Source organism: Oryctolagus cuniculus, chromosome X (genome assembly GCF_051225735.1).
Source record: "Oryctolagus cuniculus isolate XC-2025 breed Fujian yellow rabbit chromosome X, ASM5122573v1, whole genome shotgun sequence".
NCBI lineage: Eukaryota > Metazoa > Chordata > Mammalia > Lagomorpha > Leporidae > Oryctolagus > Oryctolagus cuniculus.
Genome location: NC_142888.1, coordinates 3731397 through 3746893, shown reverse-complemented (window position 1 = coordinate 3746893; position 15497 = coordinate 3731397). Strand labels below are relative to the sequence as shown.

The window sequence follows — 15497 nt, the reverse complement described above, 5'->3', positions numbered from 1 at the left end:
ATTCTTTCCTCAGAGGCCAGGAGTCGGGTGCTTCTCCAGCCATAGTGTGTGGCAGAGTTGCCTCCTGGACCGAAGACAGCAGTGGTCAGCGGCTCCCATAAGCTGGGAGAGGCTTGCTTTCTGCTGCTGTCCTGGGGAGCTGTCCTTCTCCAAGACCGAGTGTCATCCGGGTGACAGTTTGAACATGGGGCTCCAGGGAGCCAGTGGAGAGCCAGTCACAGGGTGAGGGAAGAGGCATGGACTCCAAGGCCTACCTGACCACCCTGCCTGCACTGCTGTCCTCTGTAATTAAATGGGGGGAGGGGAAGGGAGAGCACACAAGTGAGGCAGAGGATGAAGCTCATTCGCCCCCTGCCCCTTATTGCTTCACCCTGGTTAAAATCTCTGCCCATGGGGAGGGCAGGAGCCAACTGCCCAGGGACGGGACCAGGGGAAAGGGCAGGCATGGGAGGCTCCCTGGAGGAGGGGCTGCTGCATGGGCTGCCTTGCCTCCACATTTCTTCAGTGCTGGCAAGGTTGTTCTGGTACAGGTGGAAGAAGTAGCTGAGGTTACTCATGAAAGTAGCTGTTCGGCTGTTTTCCTGAATATTTGTAAAATGCAAAAGCAATGTGGAATTGCTTTCCAACTGTGCACCAATTTGCGCTTTTTCCCACAAGACCTATGCTTTTTTCTTTTCTCTCTTTTGTTTTTGAGTGCAGAAGTCATGTGTCTTTTTTTTTTTTTTTTGTGTGGTTTGATCTCAAACCAACATTCATTCTCTTGAGCCAGGCAGCACTTCCTAAAACTCGTTCTAATCACAATCTATGACAATCCAACCCTCCTCAGCTCCTGGCAGTGTTACACTGAGATGCTGATGATATGTTGAATAAAAAAAGTGCAAACACATAAGTTTCCCCCAGTCTGTCTGTTTCCCAGAGCAAGTCTTCAAAGGCATGAACTCAAGGTCTCATTTCTAGTATTGTAGTGTTTCTGTCCCCATCAATCGCTGGTGAAATGGGCAATTCTTGTGCTTCTAGAACTCCATCTTCCTGCCACTTAACTCTGTGCTGTCCACCCAAGAGAGCTCAGCAACTGTGAGCCGACCTGTGAGTCCCAGAGCCAGGTCATGTCATCTCTGTCACCATCTTTGTCACTCTCGAGGAGTCCAGGCCTGCCTTCCGGTAGCCAGTTCTGCCTGCCCTTGGCTCCGTCATGGCTATTTGGAGCATGAATCTCTTCATCTCTCATCTCTCTGGAATATTTCTCTCTTTTTTTTAAAATTTTTGACAGGCAGAGTGGACAGTGAGAGAGAGAGACAGAGAGAAAGGTCTTCCTTTTGCCGTTGGTTCACCCTCCAATGGCTGCCGCAGCCGGCGCGCTGCAGCCGGTGCACCGCGCTGATCCGAAGGCAGGAGCCAGGTGCTTCTCCTGGTCTCCCATGGGGTGCAGGGCCCAAGCACTTGGGCCATCCTCCACTGCACTCCCTGGCCACAGCAGAGAGCTGGCCTGGAAGAGGGGCAACCGGGACAGAATCCGGCGCCCCGACCGGGACTAGAACCCGGTGTGCCGGCGCCGCAAGGTGGAGGATTAGCCTAGTGAGCTGCGGCGCCGGCCCTCTCTGGAATATTTCTGCACTTCTTTCAAACCTCTCGCGTGCCCCGTGTTTCTATAGAGAGGCCCCTGTGGCTGAAGGTGAAGGACTCTATGTTCTCTAAATCCAAGATGGAGCTGAAGCACCTGGCCAGGGACTGGCTGTGTGCCCTTCCCTTTAAACCACACGATGCTGTTTTCATTTGCAGATGAGGAAACAGAGGCAGCAAAAGGGCAGATTCTGAGCCATGAGCAGAAAAGGTGGCCAAAGACCAGATCCTAATGCGTCTTGTCAGCCTTGATAAAGAACTTGCACTCCATCATGGGCAGTTTCTAGGCAGCCAGTGCCATGATCTCATCTGTGTGTTCGGCCCTTCCTTTGCAGCCAGGGGTGGCTGCAGCCCAGGCCAAGGGGAGTGGTCAGCAAATCTTGGCATGGTCCTTGTTCTGAAAAAAATGTGATGAGCATAAATGAATGGGTCTGAAGAGCCTTTTAAAATCACTTTGGGAGCAAAAACAAACTCTGACAGACATAGGCAACAACCGGAAGCACCTTCCACCAGCAGCCTTATCCTCACTTGATAAATACGAACAATGTGAGTAGGTCTGGATCTGTAAGCAGTAGGAGCATGTGGCTTAGGCCCGGCTGCGGGGGGAGAGGAGATTTGCCTAGTTTTGACAGGCTTCCTGGGATATGGGCCTTTTAATTTGATTCAATTTTATTTTTAAGGTTTGTTTGTTTGAAAGGCAGAGCTACAGAGAGGGAGAGACAGAGAGAGAAAGAGAGATCTTCCATCTGCTGGTTCATGTTCAGAATGGCCAAAACACTCTGGGCTGGTTCAGGCTGAAGCCAGTCATTCTAGTCTCCCACATCTTGGAAGGAGTCTTCTGCTGCCTTCCCAGGCACACTAGCAGGAAGCTGGACCAGAAGCAGAGCACATGGGACTCAAACTGGTGCTCCAATAAAGTGTGCCAGCATCGCCAGGAGCAACTTAATCCATTGTGCCACAATGCTGGCCCCAGACTTTAAATTCTAAACCCTGATGGTCCTGGTCAAACTGAGACAAGCTGGTCACCCGATCTGCCAGGGGAGGTGTTGCGGCCTCGGCAGCCAAGCTGGTTTGGGCCAAAGTAGATGAAATTCAGTTCAGCCACAGTGCCACAAGGGGGTTTGGGAATAGAAAAGGCATGAATACAGTGCAAAAGCCTTTCGCTTAGCTTCTGTGGTTGCAAATGCCATGTTTCTCTGAAAATGGGAGCCTGAGAACACCCCTCTGCCCTCCTGGAAACGAGGCTGCACCGTGGCCTCCTTATTTTCCCAGCCATCTGAAGTCCTGTCCGGACATTTCAGGTGGATTTCAAGTGAGCCAAGGAATCCTTGGGTCCTGCCCAGATTTGGGATTTGCAGATGCTTAGCAGGAGGCAGGAATCTTTAAAAACTGGGACCTGACTGAGAGAGACAGTTCCTTTACATAATGCATTTCCACATCCTTGCAATCCTGATTGGAAAAGATAATTCACCACTATCACCACTCAGACCTTGATTTGCAAAGCAGTTGTGCCCCTCCATTCTCCAGAACTCTTTAGAAACTGAATTAAATTTTCAGGTCTTCGAAAGCATCCTTTCCCCCTCAAAGTGAATAAGGAATAAGGCGGAGAGGCAGTCTCGAAACACTTCAGTCCAGGGAAAGACAGGAGAAGGGATGAAAAAAGCAAAAATGAGATTTCCGTGGCTGCATGGGTCAGAGAGTGAAGGAGCAAGAAAGGTCCCAAATGGGACTTGGGTCTTTGGAAAGAGTCCCCAAGCGTCTCCTGGCCTAAAATGAGTGTGTGCATGCACATGAGCTTTGCCATTTATCCCCGCCCTTCCTTCTGCATCACTGCAGGAGGAGGGGCCATTAGAGCCAAATTGCGTCCCATCCTGTAGCTTCTTTGCCAAGCATAGAGGACATGGTGAGTAAAAGCCTAAATCATAGTATCAGCATTTTGAAAAGGTTTTCGATTTCACATGCACTTTCAAGAGGTCAGAATTTGTCAGCAGTGGGGCGACATGGGTTTTACTTTTCTGGGTAATGGTGGGTTTTGAACGCCAACTGTAAGGACGGGGCAAAGTCCTCAAAATGATCCTTCCCAGATTGTTCTTTGTGGATTTTTGCTTAAAATCCTAACATCCACACAGAAGAGGATGTCTTATGAACTGTGTAGCTGGAAGAATTTTCACAAAAGTACACGCATGTCACCAGCACGCCGATGGAGATCTGGACCCCAGGAGCCCCTTGTCACTCTCACAGGCAGTAGCCTCTGTGTTCCAGCAGCAGATTCGTGTGTCTCATTCGGTCATTTTTAAAGTGTAGCTTTGTGTCTGAGCACCAACCATGCAAAACAAAGGTCCTTGTGATTTCGGGGCGGGGCGGGACAAGGCTGGGGTGGGGAGCGGAAGGGGCAGAAATGTTCTGAGGGTTCTCTTGCTCTGGCTGCTCTGAGGCAGGCCTGTGGAGCAGGAAGTTTCCAAGCTGGGTGCTTGCTGGGATAGCATTGGGTACAGGCTGACCTATGTGGATGTGGCCCAGGATGACACCCAGGCAGCAAGCCAGTCACCTGCTCTCGCCACCACCTCTGCCAAAGGCGGCCACCAGGCTTGCCTTATCTGCCTTATTCAAGCCCCTGCCAGGTCTTGCCAAGACACATGTCCCAAAGCACTGAGGACAGGATGACAAAATGGCTGATAGTCCCCCCTGAACAGATCAGCCTTCTGGAAGGTCAGGCCAGGCATAGCCACTGGAGCTGCATCTCCAGACTGGACGTTTTTCTGCCACTTCCAAATGAGAGAATGATTGATTCATTTCACTTCCTGGTAGGTTTTGGTGGTATTGTGCTATGTGGCTCTGCCCCCTTTTCTTTCTGCTGCAGGAGGCACACTGTCCGAAGGCAGGCGTGGAGCTCTGGAACATACATCGTAACGTGTCTGGAGCGGCATCAGAAAAGGACTTATTTGTTCTCCTGGGCTGTGCAGTGCCGAGTGATTGAATGCTCGCCAAGCTGTCAGTTTTATGAAACAAATTCCCTAACCCCCTTGGCCCAGAGCTTTGCTCAGCCTGAGATGGAAAAGAAATAACTTTTAATAGAAAACTCATTGCTCAAATCGAATATAAGATTTCAGAATTACTTCTCTCCTAAGAATAAAATGAAATATTGAAGCTAGCATTTGATGGGGGACTCTTCAGGAACCTTATTCTCAGTTCTTGGTTAACAAACTATGTTAATAAAAATATTTAGACTTTTGTGATGCATAATGCATTTTTATTCCTAGGGAGCTGGCCTGTTTGTATACACAGATGTTTCCTGTGCGCCTTCCATCATTGCTTCTATTTTTTTTTTTCTAAAACAATATTTCGTGCAGGAAACAGAATCTTATGTTGAGATCCTAAGCCCCTCACAGACCCTGTTAGTTTGAGTGAGGATATTTTCACTTCTAGATTTAAGAGTTTGGGGACTGAGGGGGCATCTTTGAGTCAGGCGTGCAGAGAATCTGCTCTATGGAGACATTAGATGGTTCTTCCTGGCCTTCTAGATTCCACCTGGCCGAGTCTTCCAGGCATGCTCATGGCTGAGGGGCTGCATGGCTTTTCTGTCTCCTTTGTCACTGTCACAGCCCCCCCTCCCCGGAGTAATGCCTGCCCTCTCATCTGAACCTCAGGTGTGTTCATCTGGCTTTCACAGGTTTTCCAGTACCAGGAACTCTGGGGCAATACAGATCACCAGCTCAGTTTCTCTGCTCCTCTCAGGAGTGCATAAAAATAAATTACAAATAAAACCCACAGGCGAGTGTGCTAAGGGAAGAAATGAGGTTTTACACATCAGCATTTTTCAGGAAAAATATATAAAACAAAACAAAATGATGAACCTGTCTTAATTGAAAAATGGCGCAATGCCCTCATGAAAACTTCGAGCTCAGAATTCAGTCCCTGATATCTCAGTGCTGAGTGTATATTTCCTCCCGTGGCTGCCCCTGTGAGTAAGTTCTGAATAATCAGGCAGTGTGTTGAAATGAGATATCATTTGGTGTGACTATAGGAGTAGGCCTTGCCCTAGGTGTCTGACACAGAGCAGCCTCCTTTGCTGATTCCTTGGGTTTTCATTTGTCTTCTTTTTTTATGTGTTTTTTTTTTTAGTCAATTTGTGTTTTTCTATGATCATAAAAGTAAGGTGTATTTATTTAAAATTACAAATATGGAAAGATGACAAGAAGAGAGTACTCATTCATTACTCTGCCACCCAGAGGCTACCTCTGTCAGTGTTTTGGGTTCATGTCCTTGGAGTCTTTTTTTCTGTACATATATCCTTTATTTTCTGCAAGTTTGCGAAGTATGTGCCACAATTCAAAGTCCTGGGTTTAAGTGGGTCCCCCCCAAAAAAAATCTGTTAAAATACATTTCTCTTACTATTTTTTAGCGTATTTATTCCTCATCTCCCACTGCCACATCCCCCCAGCACATAGAACAGCTCCTGGCACCTTGCAGTTGCTTAATAAGTATTGTTGAATCAATGGACACATGATGACCATTTATCCTCACATCACTGCTAGCAGGTGAGCATTGGCTCCCGAGGCCAATCGCTTGCCGTCGTCCATCCCTGCCTCCCCTGAGCTGTCAGATCGAGTCACGGGTAACTCCTCCCCCCACCCCGCGCGCACGCCCCAGCTCCCCACTGCATCTGCTCTCCCTGATTTTCCATTTATCTGGGGCAGTGAATGGCAGCAATGGAAGGGTCTAGGGCTTTGGAGACAAACAGATCAAATTCAACGTCCGCCAACTGCTACATAATGGGGTGAATGTCTTAATCTTTCTGGGCCTCAGAGGTGCCATCTATACAGTGGGGAGCAGTGCTGCATACCTGGAGGGATGAGTGACAAGAATGCATGAAGCCTAGCACCCAGGAAGAGCCCCCTATCTGCAGCTACCAGGATCTTTCCCACTTTCGTTTTTCCAATGACAGCCATGGAGCATCGCCTTTCTCTTTGGATTTTCGGTCTTTTCATCTCATGAACGTAGACAGATTTCTGATGAGTTACTTTATGCTTCTGTGCCAGGTAAATCCGAGAAATAGCAGAGACTTGAGGGGCCTTTGTAATAATCAGCCATGGTGGGAGCTTCCTGCACTTCAGGTGCCCTGCTACACTGTAACTGTGCATTCACGTGACTGACCCCCTCAGCCTGGGGCCCACAGTGCTTGCAATTGAAGAATCATTCCATATATGTAGATCGAACAGATGAATGAATGAATGATCAAAAACTATATTGTACACATCTTGCCCTTTTCTCAACCACACATGGGAACTTTCTGTAATCTCCTGAATGACAAAAGCAAGCTAAAGTGTAGCATGACATCCGTAGCCCTCTGAATCTCTACTCCAAGCCTCTGATAGACAGACATAAGTAGTGGTCCTGCAAAGTGCCCATTTATGGAACAAAAGGATGTTTCCTCTTAGTTGCTATGATTAAGTCCATGGATTCACTGGTCAGCATGTCAGGTTCTTCAAGGCAGGCGCAGTGAGTGTATGCCCAGTACAGCTCTTGTCTGCAGCTTTGTGTTTGACTTATGTGTGTGTTGGCATCTCTTTCACACAGAATCTGATGAGCTGGCATTTATTTTTGACAGCATCTCAAATTTTGTGAGCATCGGAGCCGAAGACTGGCATTGTTTTTAGTAATATCTCAGGCGGTGGCAGGACAACCTTGATAATATAAATGAGAGTCTTAAAAATATGTCTTCTTAGAGTTCTTCCAAAAAAAAGAAAACTAAAATTTCAGCAAAAAAGAGCCTCTGCACTTTCCAAAACAAAGGCTTCCTTGAGCATCACCTTTTTGCAGACTGGACACAAATAAACACAGACAAACACACACAGTCATTGAGATGTATTTCCTTCTGTAAGTCCCTCTGGCAGTGATTGCTAGTTTGTCACCCAAATCTGTTTTGTTTATCTTCCTATGCACCCAGCTGGGACTACACTTCCCAGCCTCCCTTGCAGTTATGTGTACGGCAATATGCCTGAGTTCTGGCCAATGGATGTCAGTGGAAATGACATGTGCACCTCTGGTCCAACCATAAATCCTTTCCAGGTTTTTCTCCAAGTTCTTTTCTTATCCACTGATTCTCAGGATGGAGAAAACCCCTTGGAAACCAGGATTAAAGATGGAAGACCTTCTTTTGCCATCATTGCATGGAACAGAACTGCTTGATGTGGACCCTGCGCTCTGGACTGTTAAACAAAATCTGTGCTTCCATTATTTAGCCATCATATTCTGGAACTATCTGTTACGCATCTTAGCCCACTTTAACTAAGTCATACTCCTTTTTATTTAGGTAGATGGCCGTTTTCAAAGGCCTTTTATGTGCCAGGAATTATAATAGTCTTTTCAATAGCACTGCAAAGGCACCCTCATTTTATTGCTGTAGATACAACTCCAAGTGGGAAGGAGGTAAGTACTGTGTCCACCATGGCACAGAGGAGGCATTGAGTAGGGCCTTGGTGAGGCTTGTTGATGATGGAGGAAAGAAAGGTTCAACAAGGCAATAGCACATGCTTAGAGCCCTTAGCTTTAATCCTGATTTGCCTGCCTTCAAGGTCCAGCTGCCTCTGAGTAGCAGTGACCCAAGTCTCTAAGAAGAATGGGTAGGGAATCAGTGATGGGCACTTGGAAACATCATTTTAAAAGTAACACATGTTTTAAAATGAAACAGAAATGTAAAACAGAAATGAACAATCACTTGTAATCTTATCAGAGATAACTCCTTGTCGCTCCCCCTCTTCGTGGAGGAACGACACTAAACCCTGCGCTGTTCTTTCATCTGCTCGGCCCTCCCCGGGTTTGCTGCTGGTTCTTCCCGGGGTGGCTACTGTCCCTTCCACCTCCGTGGAAGGGCGGTTCCCCCTGGCCACTTTCCCCACTTCTGCAGGGGAGCGGCACACCGCCGGCCGGCTCTCTCGGGGGCTGCACAGGTGTTCCCTTAGATGTTCCCCTTAGATGTTCCTGGTGCATGCCGTCTCTCTCCTCCTTTATAGTCCTCCTCCGCCAATCCCAACTCGGCTGCCCACACGTCGAGTACGCTGCTCTCCTCCAATCAGGAGCAAGTCCTACAGTTTATTGGCTGAACTGGAGGCAGCTGTGTAGAAGCTGTTTTCTTCTCTCCCAGCACCATATTGTGGGAGAGCAGATGCATAGAATAAGTCTTAATTCCAGTAACTTAGTCTAGTCCGGGTTGCTCCCCACAGATCCCCCTTTCTTTTTATTTTTTGGCGTTGATACGCGCCTGTCTTCGGTGTCCCGCGGCACACACTCTGCTCTACTTGCTAGAGTTGCCACAGGTTCTTACAAGCCCTATAAATCAGGCAAACTGAATCCGGGTCCTCTCTTCGCCATGTTGTGAGGAGGTTTTTAGGCGCTGATGCGTGCCTGTCTTCGGTGACCTGCGGCTCATACTCTGGTCGAGCCGCCTGCTGGTGCTTACTGCCTTACTAATCAGGCAGACCGAATCCAAGCTCTCTCATTGCCATGTTGTGGGGTGACTTATTGGTGTTGATAACGTGCCTGTCTTCGGTGACCTGCAGCTCATACTCTGGTCGAGCTGCCTGCTGGTGCTTACCGCCTTACTAATCAGGCAGACCGAATCCAAGCCTTCTCATTGCGGTATTGTGGGGAGACTATTGATGTTAATAACGTGCCCGTCTTCGGTGACCTGCGGCGCATAAGCTGCTAGACGCCCGCAGGTGCTCATCGCCTCACTAATCAGGCAGACCGAATCCAAGCCTTCTCATTGCAGTATTGTGGGGAGGCCTTTCTATTTCTCTATTTCTCTATCTCCGGGCATTCCTATTTCTCCCATTTTACTTCTGTCTGCCAACATTCCTATTTCTCTCATTTTACTTCTAAACTTCTGTTTCTCTTATCCCCGCGGCTTCCCGGCGCCCGCCCCGAGGCTGCTTCTTGGCGGCTTCCCGGCTGAGCCGCTTCAGCCCGCTTCTCTCTCATCTGCGCGGCTCAGCTTTGCGCGCACACTCCGTGGTCTCGCACTAGCCCAGCGTTCCCTATCTACTTGTGCCCCGCACGCTCTCTCTGCACACGGCAGCCTCCGCGAGTCACACAGCGTAGCTTACGTCTCCGCCACTAGCATTCAATCTAAGTTCCCTGGGCTAACCTGGCGAATTCAACCCAGCTCACGTCTCCGCCCCACGATTTGGCTTCCCGTCCTTTGCTCCCTGGGCTAATCAGACGGATCCCAACCGGGCTTACATTTCCGCTTCTGGTTTTAACTTTTCGCCCCCTATTCCCGGGCTAACTTGAGAATCCCAAAGTGGCTTTCGTCTCCGCCTTGGCCTGCCCCCCGCGGCTTCAATTTCCCTAACATTTTTCTCTACCCGGTATATTTCCCCAAGCTTTCCTCCAACAATACTCCTCCCTCATTTCTCCTGGCCTCTCCCCACAGTCCGCATCTGAGTCTGTTTGTTCTAGCTTTCACTTTCGCTTTCGACCTTAGAGATTTCTCCCAGCTTCCCCCCATAGTCCGTATCTGAGTCTATGCCTAGGCTTTCAATAGCTTCTTCCGGCACCTTTTTCGTCCAGCTTTTCCCTAGGCTGTTTGCTAGTCTCTCTCTCCGATATTTTCCCATTTCTTCCCGTTTCTTCCCTCCTAAGTTTCCTATCCGTCCTAGGTTTCCTATCCGAGTCACGGCACCATTATGTCGCTCCCCCTCTTCGTGGAGGAACGACACTAAGCCCTGCCTAGGCTTCATATCCGAGTCACGGCACCATTATGTCGCTCCCCCTCTTCGTGGAGGAACGACACTAAACCCTGCGCTGTTCTTTCATCTGCTCGGCCCTCCCCGGGTTTGCTGCTGGTTCTTCCCGGGGTGGCTACTGTCCCTTCCACCTCCGTGGAAGGGCGGTTCCCCCTGGCCACTTTCCCCACTTCCGCAGGGGAGCGGCACACCGCCGGCCGGCTCTCTCGGGGGCTGCACAGGTGTTCCCTTAGATGTTCCCCTTAGATGTTCCTGGTGCATGCCGTCTCTCTCCTCCTTTATAGTCCTCCTCCGCCAATCCCAACTCGGCTGCCCACACGCCGAGTACGCTGCTCTCCTCCAATCAGGAGCAAGTCCTACAGTTTATTGGCTGAACTGGAGGCAGCTGTGTAGAAGCTGTTTTCTTCTCTCCCAGCGCCATATTGTGGGAGAGCAGATGCATAGAATAAGTCTTAATTCCAGTAACTTAGTCTAGTCCGGGTTGCTCCCCACAACTCCTGGTACATGTTCACTTTTTAATTTTTTTAAAGATATCTTTATTTGAAAGAGTGACAGGGAGAGACACACACACATACACACACACAGAGGGAGAGAGAGAGAGAGATATCTTCCATCCACTGATTCACTTCCGAGATGGCCACAACAACCAGGTCTGGGCCAGGACAAAGCCAGATGGCAGGAGCTGAAGTACTTGGGCCATCATCTGCTGCTCCCAAGGTGCCATAGCAGGAAGCCGGATCAGAAGCAGAGCAGCCCGGATTAGGACTGGTGTTCTGATGTGGAATGCTGGTGGATGCTGGTGCTGCAAGCAACAGCCTAACCCATTGCACTGCAACACTGGCCCTCATGTTTGATTTTTTCTTTTAATTCTTTTTTTTTTTTTTTGACAGGCAGAGTGGACAGTGAGAGAGAGAGACAGAGAGAAAGGTCTTCCTTTTGCCGTTGGTTCACCCTCCAATGGCCGCCACGGCTGGCGCGCTGCGGCCAGCGCACCGCGCTGATCCGAAGGCAGGAGCCAGGTGCTTCTCCTGGTCTCCCATGGGGTGCAGGGCCCAAGCACTTGGGCCATCCTCCACTGTACTCCCTGGCCACAGCAGAGAGCTGGCCTGGAAGAGGGGCAACCGGGAAAGAATCCAGCGCCCGACCGGGACTAGAACCCGGTGTGCCGGCGCCGCCAGGTGGAGGATTAGCCTAGTGAGCCGTGGCGCCGGCCTCTTTTAATTCTTTTTTTTTTTTTTTTTTTTTTTTTTTGATAGGCAGAGTGGACAGTGAGAGAGAGAGACAGAGAGAAAGGTCTTCCTTTGCCGTTGGTTCACCCTCCAATGGCCGCCGCGGCCAGCGCGCTGCGGCCGGCGCACCGCGCTGATCCGATGGCAGGAGCCAGGAGCCAGGTGCTTTTCCTGGTCTCCCATAGGGTGCAGGGCCCAAGCACCTGGGCCATCCTCCACTGCACTCCCTGGCCACAGCAGAGGGCTGGCCTGGAAGAGGGGCAACCGGGACAGAATCCGGCGCCCCGACCGGGACTAGAACCCGGTGTGCCGGCGCCGCTAGGCGGAGGATTAGCCTAGTGAGCCGCGGCGCCGGCCCTCTTTTAATTCTTAACACATACTCAACAAAACTTAATTCATGTTACATATATAAAATGTATATTCTCTCCCACCATGTGACTTTTTCACTTATTTTTCCCTTAAATAATTTCTTTGGGCATTTCTTTTTTCTGTGTCAGGCATACCAGTCTCTGTCATCCATTGCGACAAGTAGACAATATTCTGTGTGATAATCTATGATAATTAACCCAATTCTTTCTTGGTTGATACGGAAGTTGCTTCTCAGATTTCTGGGCTAAATGTGCCTAAGTCTTTGGGGTAGATTCCTGAGAGGGAAATTGGGTGCACTGGCAGGCACTTTCATTGTCCTGCATACATGGAGACCTAGTTCTGCAGAAAGTCCAGGTGGTCAATAAATAGGGAAATGGACTCAAAGGATTTAGTTCTTCAAGCTAGTGTAGCAAAGAATAGCCAAGGAAAGGGTTTTCAGAATCTCAGAAGGCTGCAGGTGTGCATGAAGCCATGGCAAAGGCTAACAGTGAGGAAGTGCTGGCATCCCTAATGGAGAGGGTGGCACCTTCCAGATGTTGGCTGGTTTCTCTGTGTCCTCCCAGCAGTGCGGTCAGCTGGAAGGTCAGTGCTGATCTCGGCCTGGGGAGGACACTGCTCCACACCCAGAAGTGAGGCAAGGCTCCTCACAGAGGAGGGGCGGTGCCTGGTAGGCCTGAGAAGGAGGAGGAAGAGGATGCCTGGACCTGGTTGCAAGGTTCCCACTGGCACTGACACTCAAGGCTGCAGGACACTCACTCTTCAGAACCAGGCATAAACCTGATGTGCCTGGACAGCTTTCAGGGCTAGCAGGCGGCTCCAGGCAGATGTCTTTGTCTGTGGGCACAGCTGTGTACTCTCGGCGATGTCCCAGTCGGTGAGGGATGTTCCTGTAACGACGGTGATGATGATAATGATGATGACAGTGGCTGTGGTTGGCAGCGGGAGGAAGGAGATGATTGCCCAGGCAGAGCTGACCCTGTGTATGTCAGCCTGTGTGCTGTGATCACATGCAGTGTGACAAGGTGTGCATGTGAGTGTGCTATGTGCAGTGTGTAGTGAATGTATGATGTGCACAGTGCTGTGTGTGTGACTATGTGGCATGTGTTAACAGCAGTGGTGTGTGTGCTCTGTTGTGCATATGTATTGAAGAGGTGAAAAAAAAAGTCCCCCAAATCATTCATATCATTCATGTTGCCCACAAAAGGCTCTGTGCTCATATCACATTTTTCCTCCTGTCTTCCCTGTTTGGTGTGGAAAAATGCTGGCTCCGTCCGTGAGAACCCTCCTGGCGTTCTTCCCCTCAGGAGGCCAAAGTCTAGAGAAACGCTTCAGTTTCCCCTGGACACAATTAGAGGGAGGCAATGTTCTCTAAAACCGTTTTATTTTATTTTATTTTATTTTATTTTATTTTATTTTATTTTATTTTATTTTATTCTTTTACTGGTTATTCTTTCACCTTTTTATTGTGGTGTATATAACACATATGGTGAAGTACAGGCTGGTACACAAATCTTAAGTGCTGGTGGGCTTTACGTGCATGTGTGTTCATCCACGTAGCATCCCCAGATCAAAGTACAGCACAGTTTCAGCACCCCAGCATAGTGCCCCGAGCCCCTTTCTAGTTGGTATCCCCCAAAGACAAACACTGTGCTGACTTCTGTCTTCATAGATTAGTTTTGTCTGTTATAGAATTGTAGATAAATGGAAGCATGCCCTGTGTAGTCTTTTGTGTCTGGCTGTTTTCACTTAGCATAATGCTTATGAGATTCCTGCATGTTGCTGCTTGTATCAGTAGTTGCTTCCTTTTTATTGCTGCGGAGTATCTTATTGTATGGATGGATCACACAGTTTGTTTATCTGTTCTGCTGATGGACATCTGGGTGGTTTCCAGTTTGGGGCTATTGCAAATAAAGCTGCTATGAATATTCTTGAACACGTCTTTTGGTGGCCATATGTAGAACTGTCTTAATGTTGCCTGTGATAGCATTTGACAAAGATAGAGCTGGCAAAAAAATAACCCCCTGCCAAAAATCAAACAGCAACAACAACAAAACCCCACACTCACCCCCAGCAGGCTTCCCAGGAAGAATGAAGCATTCGACTTGCGCGAGGCCTCTCTTGCATCTGATCACTCCTCTCCCTTGGGACAGGAGCACATTGCACTTGGGAGGGTGGCAGGCTTGCCATTATTCAGAGCTCCTAAGCCGCACACACCTCATCTCTGCGGAGTTCGGCATTTATGAAGCCACGTTTCCCAGAGAGCAAATTACTTCTGGAGGTACAGTGAGGTCTTTGGAGGGCACTGGCTGCTATGGCACTATGGGCTGTGATTTAGGTGTTCGTTGCAAGATTTACCCACTGATCGCCCCAGGAGGTTACGTGCAGGTGACTTCTAAAGACACCAGGGTGCTTTCTAGGAGCTCAGACCTTGGCAACGTCCTGCCTGTTGCCTGTCCACAGGACACCAGGAAGGATTTCAGGGGGTGAAGAAAGAGGTGCAGCAAGCCTGCTGCCTGCACTCTGGTGCTTTACAGGCTTGGCTGTTGGCAGCAGGTAACCCCTTGCCCACCCCTCTCTAGAGCAGAAGCTGGTGGGGCAGCGCCGATGTCCCTGGCTCTCACCTCTGCCACCTGTATGCTTACTGCGTACCCCTGCGGCTCTCTGCTCCAAGATTTCCAGACTGGCCCTGGGAGCATGCTTGGCCCGGGCGTGGGGCAGATGAGACGCTCTGGAGCTTATGTCCCCAGACACAGCCCTCAGTCGTGTGGCAATGGAACTGGAAGGTAAATGCCCCCAGCTTCTTCCTTGTTGGTGAAGAGAACCCTAAGGTTAACTCCTGGTTAATAGAGCATTGGCTGCCTCCCCTGCTGCTCCCCCTACCGGTGCTGCCAGGGATGCCCCCACCATACACCATGTGCACTAAGATCTTGGTCTCAGCATCTGCTTTGGGGGGACCCCAAACCCAGCCATGCCCCTCCCCAAGGGAAAATGCTCCCTGGCAAATACATTCTTTTCAGCTGGGGATTTTGCGTCACCCAGTGTGGGATTCAGCCAAGGCCCCTCCAGCTGGCTTTGTTGTGAAGTTTGTGATTGGGAGCTGGCCCAGGGGAGGACAATAATAAGTAGTATTTAATTTTCAAGCTGCAATGAAGGCAAACAGCCTCGGTCCTGTTGTTCCCCATCCACGTCGCTCCCAATGCTGTGCACGATGGATGTGTAACTGCAGAAAGCTGTGAATAAACGCAATCACTTGAGACATGAGGTGGCGGAAGTGAGGGGCTGGGGGAATTGCTATTGAAATTGAAGGAGATTCTGTGCTGCTCTGCAGCCCTGAGGAAAATGGCTTATCATAAAATATGGAACGAAAAGGAAAAGACAAAACTGATACCTCCGCCGTGATAGGTCGTTCCCTTACAAAAACGAAAACAATAATATCGAATAAATAAGTTTGATTTGTCAGGGGTCTAAGACTCCCTAATGAATATGTTCTCTTTGTTGCTGAGTTTCCAAAATGCAGTTGTAATACGTAGGC

General features: G+C 49.4%; 2 protein-coding genes across 3 annotated transcripts in view; one reads left to right on the top strand and one right to left on the bottom strand.

The window, feature by feature from the left end:
• The window catches only part of RAI2 (retinoic acid induced 2), a 63008-nt gene that overhangs the window by 12422 nt on the left and 35089 nt on the right, over window positions 1–15497 (top strand). The window lies entirely within an intron of this gene.
• The window catches only part of LOC138847526 (uncharacterized), a 44512-nt gene that overhangs the window by 28310 nt on the left and 705 nt on the right, over window positions 1–15497 (bottom strand). Inside the window, exons 2-3 of the mRNA XM_089324669.1 lie at window positions 15124–15195; window positions 12743–12891 (exon numbers count right to left, since the gene is read on the bottom strand). Of these exons, the coding sequence (XP_089180795.1) occupies window positions 12743–12891; window positions 15124–15195 (221 nt within the window). The remainder of the gene's footprint in view (window positions 1–12742; window positions 12892–15123; window positions 15196–15497) is intronic.